Genomic DNA, 22,989 nt, shown 5'->3' with positions numbered 1-22,989 from the left:
TTCCTCCACAGAACCTGGGGACTAGGAGTCAAAATCGAAATCTAAACAAAGACTTCAGAAAGAGATTGCGGTCTGACTTACATACACACTTAACGATTTTGCTCTCAGACGGCAAATAATTCATTCGCAGTATCTCAAAGCAAGAGTGGACTTGCCCTGATCCTTGGTCTAGAGAGCGGTGCCACTTCACAGTTTGCGGACTCACTCTACTCCAATGGGAAACTACACACCCCCAAAGGCCTTGCGGGGCTGAAGCAGGTCGTTCCATTGATTGGTTGGCTGCCACCCAGGCCAAGCGACGATTGGTCAGCGGCGAGTCAGACCTTAGGCTTTTAGGTCCAAACTCCAGCAGGACTGACGCCTCCGGAGAGACATGGCTGGGCGCGTTGTTGGTTTGCCGGCCCAGGCAGCTGTGCTCCTGTTCTTTTTCACCTCCGTCTCCGAATCCACTGGCCCTAGGAGCAGGGAAATTCGGGGGGCGTCGCGGATCCCTTCCCAGTTCAGCGAGGAGGAGCGCGTCACTATTAAAGAGGCGCTGAAAGGTGAACCTTCGCCCCCTTGTGCTCAGACGTGGGTCTCTCGGCCCCCAGTCCGCCGGTGACTGTCACCATCTACAGAAGGACTGCTCGGCTGCTCAGGCTAAAAGTTCCACCCGCCACGTTCGGAACACCGAGCACGCCACTCGTGCGGGGGTTCCATTGCCTAGCCTGGAGGCTCCACCTTCTCAGCATAGCCGGCACCCACCCTACCCCTGCCTGCCTCCAACAAGTGTTTGTAGCACTTTCACCCTCTAAATCTTTTAACCTTTTAAATCTCCGCGGTGTCTTAAAACTGATGAGCTTTGTTTAAATTATCTTCCCCAGGGCTCCGGCAAGGGGACTGGGCTTTGAGTAACATTTTAGAGTCAGTACGATTCGCTGGTTCTGTGGTGGAATCAATTGCTCCTGGGGCAATAAGTAACTAGCCGCCGCCCCCCGCCTAAAATGAGGGCTTACCAAGGCCTCCAATTCACTGGCCCTGGTCTGTGCCTTTCTGGAGAGGAGCGTTTGTGTAGGCTCATGAAATGGCGTTGTGACCACTAGGCTCAACTCCTCTTTTCCATTCATTAAGTAGTGGATTAATAAAAACTGCCTACGCAAACACATGGAGGCCGACACAGGGACCAACTGCTGACCCCTAGTGGGCGATGGATTGTGCGCGTTGTGGGGTGAAAAGCCTGAGAAGAGTTTCCCAGAGCATCGCACAAATAGCCCTCTACAAGCTGATGGATGGGTTGTGTAGCATAGTCCCTTTGCGCAGAACACAGTAACTTACCAAGACACCTCAGGGCAGCATGGCGTAGAACTCTTAACAAGATGCAGTGCATCAGGAAAACCTACGTGCTCTAAAATCCAAATTCTCAATGTCATGTTGAAACGGTTTTTGTTTTGTTTTGTTTTGTTTTTTGAGACAGGGTTTCTCTGTGTAGCCTTGGCTGTCCTGGACTCACTTTGTAGACCAGGCTGGCCTCGAACTCACAGCGATCCGCCTGCCTCTGCCTCCCGAGTGCTGGGATTTCTGTTTGAGACAATTTCCTGCTCCTCCAATGTGCTGGGGTTTCAGGTGCTCTCTACCACATTCAACTATGGTTTCAGATTTTTTTTTTTTTAATTAGAAACATGCAACCTTTTTCAGCGCTAACCCTCCGTCTCTGACTGCTGAATCCTTACAGGCGCCATCCAGATTCCCACAGTGTCTTTCAGCCCAGAGGAATTCAACACTACAGCCCTCACCGAGTTCGGAGAATACATCCGCCAAGGTCAGGTGCAAACTGAGGGCAAAGGGTGGCAGACATATACTTGGAGACCTTGTCCTTGACAAGGTGATAAGGAAGTGGATTTTTGTCACTAACGGAAGATAATAATCATATTCTCAGGGGTTGCGTTTTACTGTATACATAGGATGTATAAAAGGGAGAATCCAAAAGTTACACAGTGGGGGGTAAAGTGAGGACTATAGATTAGCCTTCTAAAAACTAAGAACTAGCTGTAGGCTTGGGGTTTGGCCCCACCCCCACCCTGCCCCACCCCCACCCCAACCTTTTGCTAAATTTGTATCCATTAATAAGCTATATGATTAAAGGTAAAAGAAGGGATTCTCACTCTTGCAAATGTCCAGAGCTCTGTCACCTTGCAGCCCTGCACACAACATACAGGCACTCCTCCACCTGGTGGGCTCCATTTACAGTAGCCACTAACACACATTCCTAAGCGTCTTGGTGGCCAACATCATTGACCTCTCTTCACCATCCTCTCCCTCTTTTGTTTTAAAAAACAAAAACAAAACAGCTAGACACAGTGGCTTCCACCTGTAATCCCAGAACTTAGAAGGATGAGGCAGGAGGATCTTAATTAGTGGTTGATGTGGGGGAGGGCCCAGATCATCATGGGTGGTGCCATCCCTGGGCTGGTGGGCCCGGCTTCTATAAGAAAGCAGGCTGAACAAGCTGCTTTGGAGAGAGCAAGCCAGGAACTGGCACCCCGCCGTGGCCTCTGCATCAGCTCCTGCCTCCGGGTTCTGGCCCTGTGTGAGCTTCTGTCCTGCCTTCCTTCGGTGATAGACAGTAATGTGGAAGTGTGAGCCAGATAACCCCTTCCTTCTCCAGTTGTTTCATCACAGCAACCGTAACCCTAACCGGGACACTTGGCCTATGTCTCTGTCTGTCTGTCTGTCTGCAAGCACTCACCTGTTTTGATTTTGAGACAGGGTCTTACTGTATGTCCCCAACTAACTCTGACCCAGGCCCTCCTCCCTCAGCTTCCTGAGTTCTGGGATTTCAGGCACAGGTCCATGATGTTCTCTAAAAAGAAAAAGATCTTAGAGGTTTTTTATACAGTGATCATGTTTGCCTCTTGGTAATTTAGATATTAGGAACCGTAACATTCAAATTTTAACACAACCTTCGTCTATAACAGAGTCAACATCTGATAGCATATTAGGCTAGAAAGAGCCAGATCTTGAGCTATTACCCAAAGTGTGTGTGTGTGTGTGTGTGTGTTTTCCCTATATGTATGGCTATGCACTGTGTGTGTGTGTGTGTGTGTGTGTGTGTGTGTGTGTGTGTTTGCCTATATGTTTGGCTATGCACTCTGTGTGTGTGTGTGTGTGTGTGTGTGTGTGTGTGTGTGTGTGTTCCCTATATGTATGGCTATGCGCTATGCATGTATAGTCTTCCCAGAGGCCAGAAGAGGCCTTCAGATGGTTTGGGACTTCCATGTGTGTGTTGGGAACTGAACCTGGATCCTCTACAAAACCAACTAATATTCTTAACCTCTGAGCCATTACTCCAGCCCTCATATTTAATGGTAAGGTTTTAAATAGCATATAAAAATAGGAGGGGTTTGATCCTGGAGGGAATGTCTGTGTGTGTATATGTTATATGTATGTATGTATGTGTAATATACATATACATTAATGTATAGGTATAGTCTATATTAATGTATACACATACGTATATGGAAGAGGAATTTCAGGACCTGAATAGACAGATCAGAATTTATATCTGTAAAGGAGCATTCCTATTTTAAAAATACAAAAAGAAAAAGACTTAAGAGCAAGAAACAGTAGGGAAACAGCGTCCTCAACTTCCTCACTGCTCGTCTCCCCTTTGCCTCAAGCCTTCCCTACAGTGTTCCGCAGCAGCCTCATCCGACATGAGGTCGTGGAAGAGTACAGCCACCTGTTCACTGTGCGAGGCTCGGACCCCAGTTTGCAGCCCTACATGCTGATGGCTCACATTGATGTGGTTCCCGCCTCTGAAGAAGGATGGGAGGTGCCCCCGTTCTCAGGCCTGGAACGTGACGGCTTCATCCATGGCCGGGGCACGCTGGACAACAAAAACTCTGTGATGGTCTGGATGGCTATGCTATCTAACTAAATTAGGGCCCAAAGGTTAATTCAGGATGGGAGAATTGGCTGGCTTTCACGAGGAAGGGGGTTACGTTGAAAGAACTAGCTGTGGGAGGCCTGAATGGTAGCTATCAGTTTTTTGTTGTTGTTGTTTTTTGTTGTTTTTTTTTTTTCACTCCATTTTCCTGCACGGATTTCTCAGCCACATAGGAATAGGTCCACTGCACGGGGACCCTTTCAGCTGACACTGAGAAATGCATGCTTTTCTTGGGTGGTGAGGATTTTCTATAAAGCTCTGGACCACCTGGATTTGTTCCCTTTAAAGCCAGCCTAAGCCAGGCATGGTGGCACACGCTTTTAACCCCAGCACTCGGGAGGCAGAGGCAGGCGGATCGCTGTGAGTTTGAGGCCAGCCTGGTCTACAAAGTGAGTCCAGGACACCCAAGGCTACACAGAGAAACTCTGTCTCGAAAAACCAAAAAACAAAAACAAAAACAAAAACAAAAAGCCAGCCTATCAGAGTTCACCATCCCCAGCGGACACCTCTGACATCCTACTTAGATAATGAGCTTTTCTCTTCTCCTGAATCTTAGGCCATCCTGCAGGCCTTGGAGCTCCTGTTGATCAGAAAGTACACTCCCAAAAGATCTTTCTTCATCGCTTTGGGCCATGATGAGGAGGTAAGCCGCCTTACCCAGTATCTGTCTCAGGACCTCTTTCGTAGGTGGGGTGCTTTCTCTGGCCCAGGGCTCCATGACATGCTGTTGCTGTGTGCCAGCATCAAGCTCCCTGGTAATATCTGAGGCAAGCAGAAAGCCTGGCAATTCTACCAGAAAACCTAAGTACAACAGAAAGAGAAGTGAGTGTCTTATTTGCAGTGATGCTGCTGCGACCTTTAACCCTGGATGAGTGTTTTGCTATTTAGGTCCCAGTTTCTTCATTTCTGACATTAGTCGGGCCCAGGGCGACTCTGACATTGGACAGCTCTGTGAGACAGAATTATCTCAGGCCCTGCCACCCACAGAGTAAGACTAGGAAGGAAGGTTCTGGAGTGACTAGTGAGTGAGTCTACATTGGCTGTCTCTGTATGCCTGCTCCTGGCTGAGAAGGGCTATGGCTTTGGGCTTTCTGTCTGCAGGTGTATGGAACAAAGGGGGCTCAGAAGATATCAGCACTCCTGCAGTCCAGGGGTGTTCAGCTGGCCTTCCTTGTGGACGAGGGGAGCTTTATTTTGGAAGATTTCATTCCGAACCTCAAGAAGCCCGTTGCCATGTAAGTGGATCACGTAGGCCCCTCCCACCCTTTGAAGAGTTGCTCCCCCAGTTGGGAACATCCCAGCCTGCCATCTGTAAGCCACACCCAGATATTCTGTTGCGTCACTCACCCTCGTTTTCAACATGTTCTGGGCTTCCCCTTTCGCCCTTCTTCTAGTTTGGGTGTTTTTGTTTGTTTGTTTGTTTTCTGTTTTTTGTTTTCAAAACAGCTTGAAGCTGGCCTCCCAGACCACCAGACCATCATGCAGATGGGCCTGTGAGTCTATGGAATGACTTAGTGAGAAGACAGGCTGTCTGAAGACTCACCTCTGCTCCTGACCCACAGGATTTCAGTCGTAGAGAAGGGTGCTCTTGACCTCATGCTGCAAGTAAACATGACTCCGGGCCACTCCTCAGCTCCCCCAAAGGAGACAAGCATCGGCATCCTCTCCGCCGCCATCAGCCGGTAAGCAGCTGCTGGCCCCGCTCCCAGGACTGCCTTGGGTGGAAGAGCAGGCACTTGCCCATTCTGCTAGGCTGAAAAGCTAGCCTGTGCTACCTGCCCTGAAGCTGGCCTGGGGAACAGAGGTACAGGCACAGGAGGGACAGAGGCACCAATAACCCAGGACAGAAATGGCATCAAAAGATCAATCAGGGGCTGGAGAGATGACTCAGAGGTTAAGAGCACTGACTGCTCTTCCAGAGGTCCTGAGTTCAATTCCCAGCAACCACATGGTGGCTCACAACCATCTATAATGAGAGCTAGTGCCCTCCTCTGGCAGACAGGCACACATGCAGGCTGAACATTATTTATATAATAAATAAATCTTTTAAAAAATATTTTATTTAATTTTAATTTATATGTGAGGGTGTCAGATCTTGGAGTCACAGACAGCTGTGAGTTGTCATGTAGGTGCTGGGAATTGAACTTGGGTCCTTTGGAAGACCAGGCAGTGCTCTTAACCACTGAGCCATCTCTCCAGCCCCTAAATAAATCTTTTTTAAAAAAAAAATCAATCAGTACAACTAGAGGGCATTCAGGAGCCAGTAGACAGAAGCCAGGGCAGTGAGCTGGGTAGGCCAGAGCCCAGCCAAGCAGTTGGCAGGGGCTGGCAAAGCTGTCTAAATTCTCCTGCTGCCCTGGCAGGAGAACAAAAATAAATCAGGGGCACTGACTGTGGGTGAAGGCCAAGGTTTACAAGAGCAACACTTACCTGCATCTAGATTCTCTTAGCAAAATAAAGAGACCGTGTGCTGGCCAGTTTTGTCAACTTGACACAAGATGGAGTCATTGGAAAAGAGGAAGCCACATTTGAAGAAATGCCCTCCATAAGAGCTGGCTGTACGAAAGCCTGTAGGCCATTTTCTTATTAGTGGCTACTGTGAGAGGGACAAGCCCATTGTGGGTGATACCTTCCCTGGGCTGGTGGTCCTGGGTGCCGTAAGAAAGCAGGCTGAGCAAGCCAGCAAATGGCACCCGTCCATGGCCCCTGCATAAGTTCCTTCCTCCATCTTCCTGCCCTGTTTGAGTTCCTGTCCTGACTTCCTTCTGTGATGGACAGTGATGTGGAAGTGTGCGCCAGATTAACCCTTTCCTCCCCCAAGTTGTGTTTGGGCACGGTGTTTCATCACGGCAACAGTAACACTAACTAAGGCAGAGAGGTCAGATATTGAGCGACTTATCCACTTATCCACTTAACCACTTATCAAGGCTTTGTGTCAGAGAATACAGTAAAAGAGAGAGAGAGAGAGAGAGAGAGAGAGAGAGAGAGAGAGAGAGATGGCCCCTGGCCTAAGGAAGCCCCAGTTGGTACAATAGCCCTGACAGGATTTGGGAAGCACCATGGGAGTGGATGCAAGGTGACAGAGGAGCAGAGCGAGCGCAGGCCAAGGCCTGACATACAGCGATGGGCAGGGAGCACTCCTGCTGATGCTCTGGTGCTCTGGGTCTGCAGCTTAGGTTGGTGCTGGTAGCAGGCAGGTGGGCGACCGGCCAGGCAGGCCCCCTTAGCTTCAGGATTCTGGTCTTGGTCTGGGAGAAGGCCTCGTTTTGAGAAGAACCCCGTTGCTCTTCCAGACTGGAGCAGACGCCAATGCCGAACATGTTTGGAAGAGGACCATTGAAGAAGACACTGAGTCTCCTGGCGAAAGAGGTGTGGCAGGGACATTGGCATGCTCCTGGCCGGCTACGGGAGAGGAGCAGAAAGTGGGGGGAGAAGGAGTAAAGAAAGGGCCACTGGGTCAGTGAGCTCTCTGCCCATTCTCGCCTGTTCCAGCCAGGGGCTGAGCCAAGAAGGGGCTTTGTTGTCTGAAGCTGATGCGACTTAGCTAAGGTCCTACAGCCTGAAATAGCCAGGTCCTCTTGAAAACTAGTTCCCAGGCTGGAGAGATGGCTCAGAGGTTAAGAGCACTTGGCTGCTCTTCCAAAGGTCCTGAGTTCAGTTCCCAGCAACCACGTGACGGCTCACAACCATCTGTAATGAGATCTGGTGCCCTCTTCTGGCCTGCAGAACACATGCAGGCGGAACATTGTATACATAATAAACAACAAACAAACAAAGAAAAGAAAAAAAAAGAAAACTAGTTCCCACTTATGCGTGAGGCCGCTGAGCAATTGTTTCATAAAGTCAGATGAGCCCATCCATGTGAGCCAGCTGGCCTTGCATGCAAGGGGGCTGGGTGGAGGGATGGGGGACTGTTGATCGCTGAGAGCCCTGAGGTAGAGATGCAAGCCTCAGCAGCAGCTGCCCTGTGGTGCTGACCCCGTTCCTCCTGCTAACCTTGTCCCTTCTTCTTCAGTTCGCCTTCCCTGCCAACATAGTCCTGAGAAACCTGTGGCTGTTCGGTCCCATCGTCAGCAGGTAATATATTATTTTTACTCCTCTAAATCTCCCACCCCAAATACCTGCTCCCCAGCCCCGTTTCTTGGCTTACCTGGCCTGACTGGTTCATCCCTCAGCCATAGACACTTCTGAAAGGCTGATGTCTCTCTTGGCCTTAAAGATCTCCAGGTTTGAGGAAAGAGAGTGGAATTCCAAGCCTGCCTTTCTCTCCTTTGCACAGCTCTTCCTGATGTCTAACCCTGGGCTTTTTGCTTTAGGCTAATGGAGAGGAATCATATGACCAATGCACTGGTCAGAACCACGACAGCCCTCACCATGTTCAACGCGGGAATCAAGGTAGCATCGCCTGGGTCCTCCAGCTACACCTGCACCTCCGTCCCTTGAACTTAACCATGGGCTTCCTCTTCCTGCTGTGGGTACCGAGTGCATGAGAGGAGGGCCCAGTGTTGTCCCCTGCCATCCTTCTGTCATCAGTTGGATAAGCCTCAAGAGCTGCTCCGGGAAAGATCTACAGCCCATTAAGAGTATTGGTCGCATCTGTCTATGCATGTGGACAGGGCAGTATGGAGGAGTTGGGTTCCCTAGCCGATGCCCTGAGTGTAACTCCGCTTGTTTTATATTTTCCTAGCACTTTGGTCATACAGACTAAAACTTTCAAGTCTTTTCACCATCAAAGGTCCTTGTTCGCTTGTTTTCTGGTAGTGCCAGAGACCAAGCCTATGGCCCTCTCCTTGGTGCCTGTTCTACCGCTGAGTAAGAGCGCCAACCAAGTAGACTCTTTTCTTGAAAGCCTTTGCTTTTAAAGAACTATCCACCAAATTTTTCGCCCAACAATTTACTGGGTGATTAATGTGCCTTCCCCTGGTATAAGTTCCAAGAGATACTCGCTTGCCACTTATGAAATCTATGATATCCCAAAATCTGCCTCAGTAAATATAATTTCCATATGAGTCATATTTTCTAGAAACATGAATCAATAATTTGATATACTTTGATTCCATAAAGAAAGCATTAAAGGCAGAGGCAGGTGGATTGTTGTAAACCCTGTCTCAAAAAGAGAGAGAGAGAGAGAGAGAGAGAGAGAGAGAGAGAGAGAGAGAGAAAGCATTAAGTTTACAGTAAGTTGGCCCACTTGCCGTTGCACTGTCTAAGGCGTGTCTCTTGTTAAAGGGTCAAGCCAAGCCTAGTGGAGGCATTAGGCTTTGAGGAAAATTAGACCCGCCCATAACCATCGTTGCAACCAGCACAACTTCGGGGGCCGACATCATTTTCCTGAAGTATAATATGATCTGGGGAAACTGAACTAATCTAGAACCCAAGTTGGCTCTGGGTTTGGCGTTTTATTCTCCTCTGTTTTGCATACAGTGTTTTAGAGTAGGGCCTTGAAGGCCTACAATTTACTATGTAGACCAGGTTGGCCTCAAATCCATAGATATCTCCTGGCCTCTGGTTCCTGAGTGCGACACCTCACCAGGTCCCAGGTTTGATATGAGTGAGCGGCGATACCTCCAAATTTACTTCTGGCGTGACAAACCTGACCCAGCCCAGACTGTCTTCCTAACTGCCATTCAGAATAGTCACATGTCTCTAGCTATTGATTGGTAACCAGTATGTCAATCCTGTGCTCTTGTGTGTGACCTGCAGGGTACTTCCATTTGATTCTTCTAGAACTACGCAAGTAGCATTGCCCTAACTGACAGCTGGGAAAGCAGAGGTGCAGTGAGGTGGCAGGTATTCAAAAGTCGCGCTGCCGGTTTGTAATATGCCCAGCATACTTCTGTATCTGTGCGTTTTGGCATCTTACCAGTTCAAAGAAAGAAAAAGGAAATCTCTCTCTCTCTCTGTGTATCCCATCTTCTCCAACTAGTCATAGGTTCAGACAAAAAAAAAAAAGAAAGAAAGAAAGAAAGAAAGAAAAGAAAAGAAAAAAAAAGCAGATTTTATAGCCAGACATGCAAAACCACCACCACTATTGTCCCTTCAGGGATTAAAGACGGCGTACTATGGTGGAGAGCCTTAGGACCCTGGGCATTCCACCACAGGTACACTACTGTTAACAGATGGCCAGGGTGTCCCGGGAACATGCACACAGAAGGCTCCCGATGGCCCAGAACAGGGTTGGTTGTCTGGGCAGTTGGCAGGGAGCACAGTCCTGCTCTGAACTGCTCTGCGACCCCTCCAGGACCAAGAAGCAGAAAGACCTCACCTAAAGCGGAGAGCCTAAAAGTGACTGTAACAGCTTTTAGGACAAGGGCAAACCAGATTAAGCTCTGGCTCCTTAAGCCAGAGCAGCTGCTTCTGCCCCTCCCGGTGGGACTTGGTGTTTCCTGGGTAGAGGCCAGCTCTGGAAGATGTGAGGAGGGTTCAGGCCAGGTTTGTGGTTCTCTGTCTAGGTGAATGTCATACCCCCATTGGCTCGGGCTACAATCAACTTCCGAATTCACCCTTCGCAGACAGTACATGAGGTATGTACTTATGTTCCAACGAGTGGGTCCAGCATCAAGAAGCAGGATCCTCAATATCTGAGGTTTGTTTATGTTGTTGTTGTTGTTGCTGTTGCAGCAAAAATTCCCTATGTACCAACTACATAGATAGGAGACATCTTGTTTGGGAAAACTTGGAGTCTAAGGCTGAGAAACAAATACACATGAATGAATGAATGAATGAATGAATGAATGATAGTGATAGTAAGAAAATCTTTAGAGAGGACTTGCTGTGTGCTTGGCACCATCCTTAGGTAAACAAATGATGTACTCATTCATTAGCGCTCACACCCACCCAGTAAGGTAGGAGCTGCATGTACCATCCTCACTGGGCTATGGAAAACTGAGGTGCAGGGCAACTGAGCACTCAAGCAGCGAGCCTATGAGTACACACCCAACAATCCAGCCTCTGGGAGCTGCTTTTATTCTGCAGCTCTTCCCTACTGCTGAAATAATCAGGGGTGGACAGACTCCAACAGGTCCAACACGACCTCTGCAAAACCACCTCGGAGGTCACAACAGTCTTTTCTTATTAATAGACATTTGAGCTGGGTGTTAAAGGACCATTAAGATGTTGCTAAGAATAAGGTGTTGCTAAGAATAAGGTGTTAAGGCAAAAGAGAGAGAGAGAGAGTGGAGTTTGAGAGCAGCCTGGGCTTGAGACCGTGCCTCAAAAATAACAACAGCACCTATGAGCAACACTACATGAACTCAGCAGGTTGGGATGTGTGTGTGTGTGTGTGTGTGTGTGTGTGTGTGTGTGTGTGTGTGTGTGTGTGTGTTTAAAATAATAATAATTAAGGACTAAGAAGCCATGAAATTTTAGAAGAATGGGGTGATATGGGAGGAGCTAGAGGGTATGATGATGTAAATTTAATACTCATGAAATTCTCAACCACAATAAAACCAAGCAGATCGATGAAAAACAAGACTGGAGCCAGGGAAATAGCTTAGTGGTAAAGTGCTTGCCATGTAAACATGGTGACCTCAGTTTGGATTCCCAGCCCCACAGAGAGGCCAGACAAGCAGTGCGCCTCTGTCACCCAGCCCTTGGGGAGCTGAGACAGGAGGATCCTTGGTGCTTGCTGGTGCCCATTCTAGCTGAATTGTGAGCTCTCAGTTCAGATTCTGTCCTAAAAAAAAAAAAAATTAAGGTGGACCAGGATGTGATGGTGCATATATTTAACCCAAGTGCTCAGGAGACAGAGGTAGGTAAAACTCTGAGTTCTGGGCTAGCCTAGGCTATATAGCAAGTTCCAAGCCAAATGGAACTTAATCACTGTTCTGTTGCTGAGAAGAGACACCATGACCACAGCAACTCTAATAATCACAGCATTGCATTGGCGCTGGCTTACAGTTTCAGAGGTTTAGACCATTGTCATCAGGGCAGGAAGCATGGCAGCATCTAGGCAGACACGGTGCTGGAGAAGGAGCTGAGACTTCTACATCCGGATTCTCAGGCACCAGGAAGAGAGAGACACTGGGCTTCTAGAACCTCAAAGCTCATCCCCAATGACACACTTCCTCCAACAAGGCCACACCTTCTAATCCTTCTGACTAGTACACACTCCCTGATGACCAAGCATTCAAATATATGCGCCTATGAGGGCCATTCCTATTCAAACTACCAAACAAGACAAGGCTACATAGCGAGACCTTGTCTCAAAAATAAAATGAAAATCAAGGCAGAGAGCAAATATAGAGACACTTAACATCAAACTCTGATCTGTATATTATACATGCACACACATGCACATACATACACGTGCGCGCACGCGCACACACACACACACACACACACACACACACACATGGACACACTCAAAATGACAATAACAACCACAAAAAGAAAACACCAAGAGAGCCACCCAACAACTGGCAATTGGATAGTACATCCTAGAATACAGTAGGGACCTCGGTCCGTATCTTCAAGGGTCAGACACACCCAGATTTCTACCTGTTGGTTTTCAAGAGTTCTTCCCATGGGTCCTTGTTCAGGCAGGAAGATGCACTCATCGTAGACTCAGGAGTGGGTTAACAGAGCCAGGCCTGCTGGTGCACATCTGTCATCCCAGCACTCGGGAGGCAGATGAAGGCGCATCTCAGTGAGTTCGAGGCCAGCCTGGTCTACAAGTAAGTCCAGGACAGGCAGGGCTACACAAAGAAATCCTGTCCCAAAAAAAATGAAATGGAGGGAAAGGAGAGGGTTAACAGCCTGCCCAGGTTTGGGAAGGACACTGAGGTCAGTGTGAACACTGGATTCAGCTGCTTTTCTTTCTTATCCTTTTCTTAATAGCTTTTTAACTTATTTATTTTATGTGTATGAGTACATCGTCTTCATGCACACCAGAAAAGGGTATCAGATCCTATTACAGATGGTTGTGAGCCACCAGGTATGTGGTTGCTGGGAACTGAACTCAGGACCTCTGGAAGAGCAGCCAGCGCTCTTAACTGCTGAACAGCCCTCTCCAGCCCAATTCAGCTGCTTTTCATCAGGTGCCAACCTTGTCCTCTCCCTGGAGGCTCATAGGATCAGGAAATCACGAGCTTTCCACCAGTTTTTCCCCCCAGCCCATTCCACTTCCATCCTTTTCCAAAAGCTGTTTCCCCCTACTACGGCTTTCATCTCCCCAGGCCTGGCACTTTCCCCACCTAACCACAGAGGCCTTCCCTCCTGGCCTATGTGATGATGTCTCTGGAATCCCCTGGAATCATCCTGGAACACCTGCCCCAGTGAGGGATGGAAAGTCTCCACCCTTTAGAAAGCCCAGAGGACCCATTTATCCCGGTCACTCCTCTCTCTTATCCAGGGACCACATGCTCCGAGCTTTATGCTGGATCCAGTAGGAACACCAGTGGGTGCCACAGTTCTCTCCCAGCTGTACCCACTCCTGCCCACAGTCTAGAGGTAGGTGGCTAGGGTCACACACAGGCTGGGCAGGGGCTCTCCTGCTCTGTCTCCAGTCCCTCCCCATGATCTCCCACTTTGTTATTTTGAACCATGGCCTTGTTAAGTTGCCCAGACTGGCCTTGAACTTTTCATCCTCCTACCTCAGCCTCCAAAGTAGCTAGAAGTACAGGCCTGCACCCCTGGACCCAGCTAGACAGTCTTCTAAGCACTTGGGATAGTGGCGAACAAGAAAGACATGATTCCCATGCTAATGGTACCTGTGGTCCAGTGAGAGGGGACAGCAGCAAGCAAGTGATCAAATGAAGGAACAACTAGTAAGGTAACACAGTGTCACACAGTGATTGTGGAGTGGCAGTGGGACACAAGTGGAGTTAAATGTAATGGCAGTGCCTCCCCCCCACCTTTTTTTTTTTTAAAGATAGGGTCTCACTATGTAGTCCACACTAGCCTAGAACTCACTGTGGATCAGTCTGGCCTTGGAATCACAGATCCTCTGTCCTCTGCTGAAATTAAAGGTGTGCTCAGCCATACCCAGGCAGGACAAGCCTTGATCCCTGCCCTCAGATCAATACAAGATAGTGAGTGAGAGGCCACTCTGGGCTATAGTAATTGTTTGTCTGTTTGTAATAAAGAGACATGATCCCTCCAGCAATAATTAGAGGCACACTAATGGCACTAGAAGGAGGAGGGCCTATCAATGGGGAGAGAGACCGTTGCTATAGAGCCTTTACTTCTCTGTCTGCATTCCCCCTGGCTCCGTCCCACAACCTGGGCTGCCCTCTTTCATGTGTGGAGATATCTTCCTTTCACATGAATGTTATGTTTGTTGAAGGGAAGAACATTGGCTGTTCAAACTCTGGTCAGGTCTTTATGGTTGTAAGTTCAGCATCCATCCAGATATATATACTGGAAAACCCATGACAGGCTGTCACTCAATTTATACCGTCTTGGGTTTTTTTGGTTGGTTGGTTGGTTGGTTGGTTTTTTTGGGTTTTGTTGTTGTTGTTGTTGTTGTTGTTGTTGTTGTTTTTAGCAACCTGATTGTGAAAATCTTCCTTATGGTGAATTGGAGGCATATCTTCCTGTAACACCTAACCCTGTTCCCCCTCTTCCATACTGTACATACTGCACTGAGTAGAATGTGGTATTGGACACGTCACACACACGGAGAAGAATCTCAGCTCCTGGTAACAGATGAGCAAGCAAAGGCATGGAGAGTCTCAGAGCTTGCCCAAAGTCACCCCGCTGTAATTATCCAAAGTACATGTTTGTCATGCCTCGTTTTTTGTTTTATTTTGCTTGGTTTGGTTTTTCGAGACAGGGTTTCTCTTGTAGTCCTGGCTGTCCTGGACTCGCTTTGTAGATCAGGCTGGCCTTGAACTCACAGAGATTCGCCTGCCTCTGCCTCCCAAGTGCTGGGATTACAGGTATGTACCACCACGCCTGGCTATGTCTGGTTATGTTTTGTTTTGTTTTTTTTAACCCATTCTTCTCCGCTCTGGGAATATCTTTTGCCTCTTCTCTACCAGTACCATATCCAAAATTCCTAACAGCAGAGTATGCACCTAAGATAAATGCTTTTCTGATCCCCAGTTCCTCTCTGGGTTGTTTCAGGGTACAGTCAGCCCAGCACTCCTAACTGTGTACAAGGGGCGAGGCACTCAGTGAGACAATGCCTCGCTAAGTTGGTTCTTGTTGGGTTTTGCTGGGTTTTGTCTTTTATAGCTTAAGTACCCAACACTTACTACTTTTTTACTTGCTCAATACTATAGATAAAGGAATGAAGCTGACACAGTCCCTGCCTTTGAATCCCGCTCTTACTAAAGGGCCCCAGTGCTCCTATCTTCTTCTAGACAGATGCATAATAGTTTCTAGATGCAGAAGTAACCTGAAGCAAGAAAGACAGGCACAGCCCCTATCTACCGCATAGAAGATAACTTCAGATCCTTTTCCTGTGTGGGCAGGGGAACGTGTGAAGAGAGAAAGACAGAGAGAGACAGAGAAAGAGAGAGAGACAGAGACAGAGAGACAGAGAGAGAGAGAGAGAGTGTGTGTGTGTGTGTGTGTGTTATGGTACTATATATGTATATATCCACATATAGATATATAGATATATGGTACTAGGGTTTGAACACGCCCTTGTGCATGCTAGGCAGTCTGCCATTGAGCCATATCCACGGTGAATTCAGTATTGACTCAGAGTATTGGGAATGCTAGTGTTGGGGTGAAACTGAATTCTTATGACCCTCACCCACCCCCTGAAGGGCATTTGCTTTGATTCTTATGAGGGTTCTGAGCTAGAAGTGGGAGCCTCCACTGCTCTCTCTTGATGCAGCTTCTAGGGGGCCACTGGCCTAGAATGAATACTGCAAATCATGCCCCATTGGGTGATTGCCAGCCCTTTAAAGGACAGAAGCAACTTCAGACTCACCACTGACCATCACATGGTTGGCATTGAGCTTTTCCTGGTGTGGCTGACTGCATGTGGGGCCACCGTAGGCCTCCTGGTCCATTCCCTCATGTGACCTGAGCCTCAGGGTCTGGTCTGCACCCTTCCCGCGACCAGGGCCTTCACTGGATTTCCCCCTAGTCACCTCAGGCTCAATTTTCTGGGAGTTTCCTCATGGTCCTTCGTAAGAAAAAGAGGCGAAAGGGAAAACTTCGGCTGCAGCATCACACTCCTGATTTCGTGTGTACATTGAGCTCACCTTTCTGGCTTAGTGTCTTTGATTACAAATAGACAGCAGCTCAAGACAGGAAGATGGAAACTATGTGGTGCAGCCTCATAGTGACCTCTCCAAGACTCTCAGGTTGGAGCAGGACCAACCCCTTGTGATGGCTGAGTTCCCCATCCTACCGTCTCCTATGCTTTACCTAAGCCCATGGCTCACAGCCCAAAGGAGGAAACAATTTCCAGATTATCCAATTTCCCATCTGACTCATAGCTGTAAGACAATCCTCCCAACCCCTTAGCTGAATTTTCTGCCTTGCTTTCGAGGAAGTGCCAGCTCTTACATCACCCACAGCCAGGCAGTAAAAGCTGGGGTCCCGCTGCAAAAACAAACAGCCTTCTCTCTAAACTCCAGAGCGCTACCTGGCTGAAGCAAAGGATCCGAATTTGGTGCGTTGACAGCAGATCAGTGCGAACTCTAATCCTCTTTGTTTCTACTCTTGAAGGTCTTAGAACATGTCAAGAGCATCATGGCTGATGACCGAATCGAGCTGCGTGTGTTGAGATCTGCTGAGCCCCTACCCATCAGCCCCTCTGATGCCCAGGCCTTTGGCTACCAGCTGCTTCAACAGACCATACAGTCTGTCTTCCCGGAAGTCAATATTGTTGTCCCCGGTAATGACTTCATGAGCTGTGGCTGGGCGGGGGTGGGGGTCGGGGGGGGGGGGGGGGGCTGCTTCTTATCTGATGCTCCTCTCCCTGCCCCCAACCTAGCCATTCATCCTGGAAACAGCTGGCTACTTTTCTGTCTCTGGAACTGTATTTTTCCCCCTTGGGGCGGAAGCAAGAAAGCAAACAGGAAAGGAACAAAAACAATAAATTAGGTCAGTCGAGTGTGGGTCCTCACTTAACCTAGGGCAGCAGTGACCTATGGCCCTCTGAGATAGAGGTGGGGGGATTGGCTTAGAAGGTACCTCTCCTGGGAGAGTTACCTCACCACCACCCCCAGAATAACGAACAGCTCAGCAGCAGGGCTCAGTGTCAGCGCAGAAGAGCCTCCGAGCCCGTGACATTCATGTCAGCCCTGCAGTCTAGCGCCTGCCGATCCCTTTGCGGTCTCCTTGTCTCCCAGTGAACATGCAAATCTGGCGGTGGCTCCCCTAGGGAGCGCCATAGAATTTAGACCACCCGGACCCACTCATGTTCCAGCTAAAATCTGCCTTTTTGAAAGGTAACTCCCAGAGGATTTTTGACACAGCGATGCCTGAGCGATTTCCGAATCGCTGACCTCGAGGTGCGGGCATGCGCTAACGTGGAAAGCCTGCGCCCAGGCCCTTCTATGTAGGTTTACTCGTGGCTTTCTGTGAACATCTCGGAACCCTGGCTCTCACAACCCATATCCCCCTCTGTCAACCTCAGGGGCTCTCTCCACTCCTTCCAAGCCACTGGCTGTAATCCCATTAGTAGGATCAGGCTGCAACTGAGGTGGAGAGAATCATCTGGAAGAAATCCACAAAACACAGAATCAGACCCAGGTACCCAGTTGAAATCAGAGGAGGAAAATAGAACAAAACGCAAAGCACCGTCACTGCACCGCACTAGCATCGATTCTGGGGATACCTTTTCCCAAAGGTCATGCCTGTCCACGGCAGAGCCCAGCCCAGCTGGGTGACATGGCCCTCAGAAGATGAGACCAGCGGAACATTCTGCCCCATGAAGAGAGAGACTACTTCTCTCTTCTGTCTGTCTACTTCTGTCCTGAGTGACATGGAGTAAAGGCCAAGGGATCTCTCTTGAGTCTTGATTTCTCAAATGGCAGATGGCCTTGACTGTGGGGAGAAAATGAAAGACCTGGCCTCCCCGGTCATCATGGGATGAGAACAGCTTAGCTTTGGACCACTCAGGGCTATGTCACCAGTGCTCCCAGGGGAGTCCGTGTTTCTGGTTAAAGACTTTGTAAGGTCTTAAAAAGGGGCACCTTAGTCAATAAAAAGAATATCCTAGGTGCTGGCCGTTGGTGTTCCCAGCGCTCAGGAAGCAGAGGCAGGAGAATCTATCCCTGGCCTACAGAGCAGGTTCTGGGGGAGTCAGGGCTACACAGAGAAACCCTGTCTCAAAATACAAAACAAAAGCAAAAAGCCCTAGGCAGATGCTCTTAAGAAGTCCCAGGCATCACTCTACAGTGGCCCAAGGGCCTAACTGGTACTCAGCCAGTTGCCCAGTGTCCCCAGCATCACTGTCTGGGCTGCCCACATAAAGCCCATTTTCTCTTCTCTTCCTTTCTAGGTATTTGCATTGCCAATACAGACAGCCGATACTATGCCAACCTCACCAATGGCATCTACCTGTTCAACCCCCTTTTTCTGCAGCCTCAGGACTTCCGTAGGTATGTGGACCAGGGTTAATCAGAGAAGCAGAGAGGAAATAGAGCTGAGCTGACCTTACGCATTCTGATGACTTACAGAACAGAAGAAAGGCAGATTTTGACAAATTAGAGTGATTATAGAAACCAGATTCTCACCATTTCTCCAGGTTGTGGGTTAACCCCTATGCACACTCCCCTTTTATTATTATTATCTTATTTTATTATTTGTTTTGTTGTTTGTTTTTGGTTTTTTTGTTTTTTTGTTTTTTTTGAGACAGGGTTTCTCTGTGTAGCTTTGGCTGTCCTGGATTCACTTTGTAGACCAGGCTGGCCTCGAACTAACAGAGATCCACCTGCCTTTACCTCCCAAGTGCTGGGATTAAAGTTGTGCACCACCACGCCCAGCCACACACTCCCCTTTTAAAAGATGGAGAAATTCAGGTGACTGGTGAAAAATTAATTGAAAATAAAATCCTTGAGTAAAACTGGATGTAGTGGCCTATAACTAGCACTTAAGAGAACAAGACAAACCTTTAATCCCAGCACTCAAGAGACAGAACAGTCAGATCTGTATGAGTTCAAGGCCAGCCTAGTCTACAAAGCAAGTCCAGGACAGCCAAGGCTACAAGAGAAACCCTGTCTCAGAAGAGAGAGGGGGGTGGAGTGGGGGTGGGGACAGAGAGAGAGAGAGAGAGAGAGAGAGAGAGAGAGAGAGAGAGAGAGGATAGCCATTAAAAAAAAGAACACATACACAAATGTGTGTGTGTGTGTGTGTGTGTGTGTGTGTGTGTTAAACTCAGAGACCCATCTGCCTCTGCCTCCCCAAGTGCTAGGATTACAGGCATGTGCCACCTCACCTGGCTAAGATTAATTTACTCTTATTTTATGTATGAGTGTTTTGCTTACATGTGTATCTGTACACTGTTTGCATGCATTGTCTTTGGAGGCCAGAAGAGGGCACCACAGAACAGATGGTTGGGAGATATCAGGCTTCAAACCCAGGTCCTCTGGAAGAGCAGACAGAGCTCTTACTGCTGAGCCATCTCTCCAGCACCATGGATTGCCAAATTTAAATCCAGCCTGAGCTATGAAGCAAAACTTTGTTTAGGAAGGGAGAGAGGGAGGGAGGGAGGGAGGAAGGAAGGAAGGAAGGAAGGAAGGAAGGAAGGAAGGAAGGAAGGAAGGGACACTTTCGGAGAATGCTCACCCCTGGACCTCGCTATATCCATCTATAAAATAAGGAGACCCAGGGCTAGAGAGATGGTTCAGTGGTTAGGAGCACTGACTGCTCTTCCAGAGGATCCTGGTTCAATTTCCAGCACCCACATGGCAGCTCACAGCTGGAGTCTGTGACTCCAGTTCCAGAGGATCCGACACCCTCATGTATACATATATGTAAGCAAAACACCAATGCATGTAAAATAAAAATAAATAAGTCATTTCGAAAAAAAATAAGGAAACCCTCCAACAGTCTTTGATAAGCAAGCATCCGTGAGTTCAAAGGTGGCCCTGTGCCCTGCCTTCTCGGAAGAAATACTATGGCAATCCAAAATGTGAGCACCAATTTTAACTGTCACGTGTGACTGTTTTGTGGTGTCGTCAGCAAATTTTGACTTTTGGAATTCACAGAGATTATTTAGCCTTCTGCAGTGTATCCCTTCGGACCTGACTTCCTCACCACACCACAAGCCACCAGAAACAGAAGGGAAGCATTTGAATGTGATCTTAGGAATAGCATTCATTAAGCAAGGCATGGTGGCCTAATCCTGTAATCCCAGTGCAGGAAGGCAGAGGCAGGAGGGCCAGCCTGGTCTACACAACAAGCTCCTGAACAACCAGGACCACTTAAGTCTCAAAATACAAACAAACAAACAAAAAGCATAGCATTCATGATTTGGGGGGAGTTGTTTAAATCGAGGGTAAGTGATCCCTCAGTTTCCTATCATCTTTGCACTTTGTGGGTGAGTGTGAGATCTGACAGACTGGAGAGGTGCCCTGAGTGGTGGTCTTCCTGCCTCCCGTATCCATAATGAGCACAGCCTTAGAGAAAACTCTAGCCGGGCCTCTATTCTAAAAAAGAAAGAAAGGAAAAAAAAAAGGATGATAATTCTCGTCAAGGAGAAATAGGAGAAATAGACCTCAGAACAGAAGAGTGGACACACCCCCACGAGGTTAGTCATTAGTCTCCCCCACTGTCCTTGTACATGACCACAGGTCCTTGAGAAACAACCGCTCTGTCACACATAATCGGACAAATGACTTTTCTCACCTTGCCCCCACGGAGGACCAGGGATCAGTCATATCAGAGGATGGGGGAGGCAGGAAGGGTGTTTTGTTCTATGACCTCTGACCTTTTATCTCCTCCCCCTGAATGCTCCTTCCCTCAGCATCCATGGAGTCAATGAGAGAATTTCAGTTCAGAACTACCAGAACCAGGTGAAGTTCATCTTTGAGTTGATACAAAACGCTGACACCTACACAGAGCCAGCGCCTCATCTGCATGAACTGTGAGGCAAGGATCCAGCTGGGTGAGGGGCTCCCAGCCCTAGGCCGGGACTAACCTAAGGGGAGAGAAAGCTGGTGCCAATGAAAGGTTTCGTGGGGACCATCTTGTAATGCAGAGCTCACCAGCCTGGCTCCCCTCCTCCGCTCACCAGGAAGATGGGAAGATGAGCAGACGCTGACCTGTCATCCTCTGGACGGCTGCTCTCTTCCCCAGCATCTCCTGCCTTCTGGTCTGGCCTGCCTGCTGGCCTGATTTGTGCTGTTTATTTAACTATTCCCCTTCCCCAGCCTGACTTTGGAAAAACCTCAAGCAGGGCCTTGAGCTGGACCGGCGTCTAGAATTCCCTTTCTCCTGCCATCTTCTCTCTTGTTGGACTTGGGAGTTGCCCCTTGGCCTCTCCTTTCCTGCCTCTGCTTTCTTCCTCCACACTCCGGTTCTTTCCACATCCGGAGTAAGACTCGGTCAAACTGAGAAGCACACTCAAATAATGGGGTGTGTGTGGCATTAGCTGGTCTCTGACAAGTGAGGTGGATACTTTGAGAGAACCCCAGAACTCTCCGTCCCAGAGTTCTGTGGCCTAAAAAAAGCAAGCTGCTGACCTTGGGCTCCTGGGACTTTGTTCCCCCACTCCCACCCCCCTGTTCCTGCCACCTGCTATTGCTGTCCCACCCCAGGAGGCACTAATCTGAGGAAGCATTTCCCTGGCACAGCCTATGGGCTGAGCTCCCACGAGAGCGACACTCAAGGTCCAGCTTCCAGGTGGAGCCCAGAACCAGCAAAGCCTTGGCCCGTGGCATCAGATCCCCTTTCAGAATGACCAAGGGGAGGTGGAGGGCAAGGAAGGGGGTGGCTAGAGGATTTCCTCCCTGGGCAAGAGAAGCAAGGGGTGGTAGCCTCCATTGGAGGATGGCAGAGCTCCTGTCCTCTCTGGACTCCAACCCTAGGCATACTTGAATTTGCCCCGTAGCTGCCAATTTTAGGGGGGGGGCATTGGAAAGCAGCATTTCTTGACTAAGAGCCAGGACCTTTGCCTTTGCAGATCACAAGGGAGTCCAGGTCACAAGGGGAGACACAGAAATGGGACTTGGAAGACTCCCTCCTTTCCTCTCTCCAGGCTAGCGTCTCCGTGTTTTCTGTGTCCCCCAGGGGTTTGATAGCACTGGGTTTCCTTGCCCCCTCCTCAACCCCCACCCCCAATTCTCCCTCACTCCCGAATTTTTACCTTCCTCTGGTGACTGGTGACATGAAATGTTCCTTGCGGCTCTGGCTTAATTGTCACTATTAGAAACAGTGTGGGAATTATTCAGGCTTTCTTACTTCTCCTGCTGAGATTCACATTCCTTCCCTCACTCTCCCTTTTTGGCTAATTCGGTGCCTATTCAGCCTTTGTTGGAGGAGGGCAAGCTAAAAAACAAAGCTGACCCTTCGCTTCTGTGCAGAGCCCTACAAAGCCGGCTCACACACCTTATCTCAGCCCCGTGACCACGCATACTACTGTTACTCCTTCCTACAGAGATGGGCTCCACCCTGAGTGGGCCACGCATCCAGCTGGGAACAGTTGTGCAAACCCACGTTACCTGGCTCCCAAACTCCCCATTGCTCTCCGGTCCTCAATCACCTACTCGGCCTCTGACCTCTTACTAATAACCAGCTACCGTGGTGTGAGTGCATACCCCACATTTGTACGTTGTACATTTAATCCTATGAGGAAAGTATTCAGAGAGGAGAGACATAACTGGCTGTGGCCTGCCTTTGTAGGGCTATTAGGATTAGCTATCAGGGCTGAGCCCCCGAGCCTTGGCTGACTGATGGCTTTCTAAGAGGAATCTGAGAAGATAGACACATTTAATCTTATTTGGACGTTGCGCCGAGAAGACATGTATCAAAATATCACACAGTACCCCACTAAAAGAGAGAAAGAGATGGGGTGGGGGGGAGCAGAGGCAGACAAGCTCGTATGTGCGTTCCCCGTGTCTTGCCATGTGAAGTCCTGACAAACCGGTGCTCCCCACATGATTGTAAAACTCCAGAGCTGTGGGCCAAAATAAACCTCCTTCCTTTATAACTCA

The 22,989-nt window shown here is 48.8% G+C and overlaps 1 protein-coding gene across 1 annotated transcript; it reads left to right on the top strand.

Moving 5' to 3' along the window:
* Positions 1-332: 332 nt before the first annotated feature.
* On the top strand, positions 333-22,989 carry PM20D1 (peptidase M20 domain containing 1). The gene is made up of 13 exons (XM_084784923.1): positions 333-542; positions 1,712-1,798; positions 3,657-3,889; positions 4,482-4,568; positions 5,027-5,160; positions 5,488-5,607; positions 7,219-7,294; positions 7,941-8,002; positions 8,242-8,320; positions 10,378-10,449; positions 16,556-16,724; positions 18,336-18,435; positions 20,802-22,989. The coding sequence occupies exons 1-13, from the start codon at positions 374-376 to the stop codon at positions 20,923-20,925; spliced, it is 1,512 nt and encodes a 503-aa protein (XP_084641049.1). The 5' UTR covers positions 333-373; the 3' UTR covers positions 20,926-22,989.

This window comes from Acomys minous (assembly GCF_964271855.1).
Source record: "Acomys minous genome assembly, chromosome: 1".
Lineage (NCBI taxonomy): Eukaryota > Metazoa > Chordata > Mammalia > Rodentia > Muridae > Acomys > Acomys minous.
This window is presented reverse-complemented; position numbering and strand designations above follow the sequence as displayed.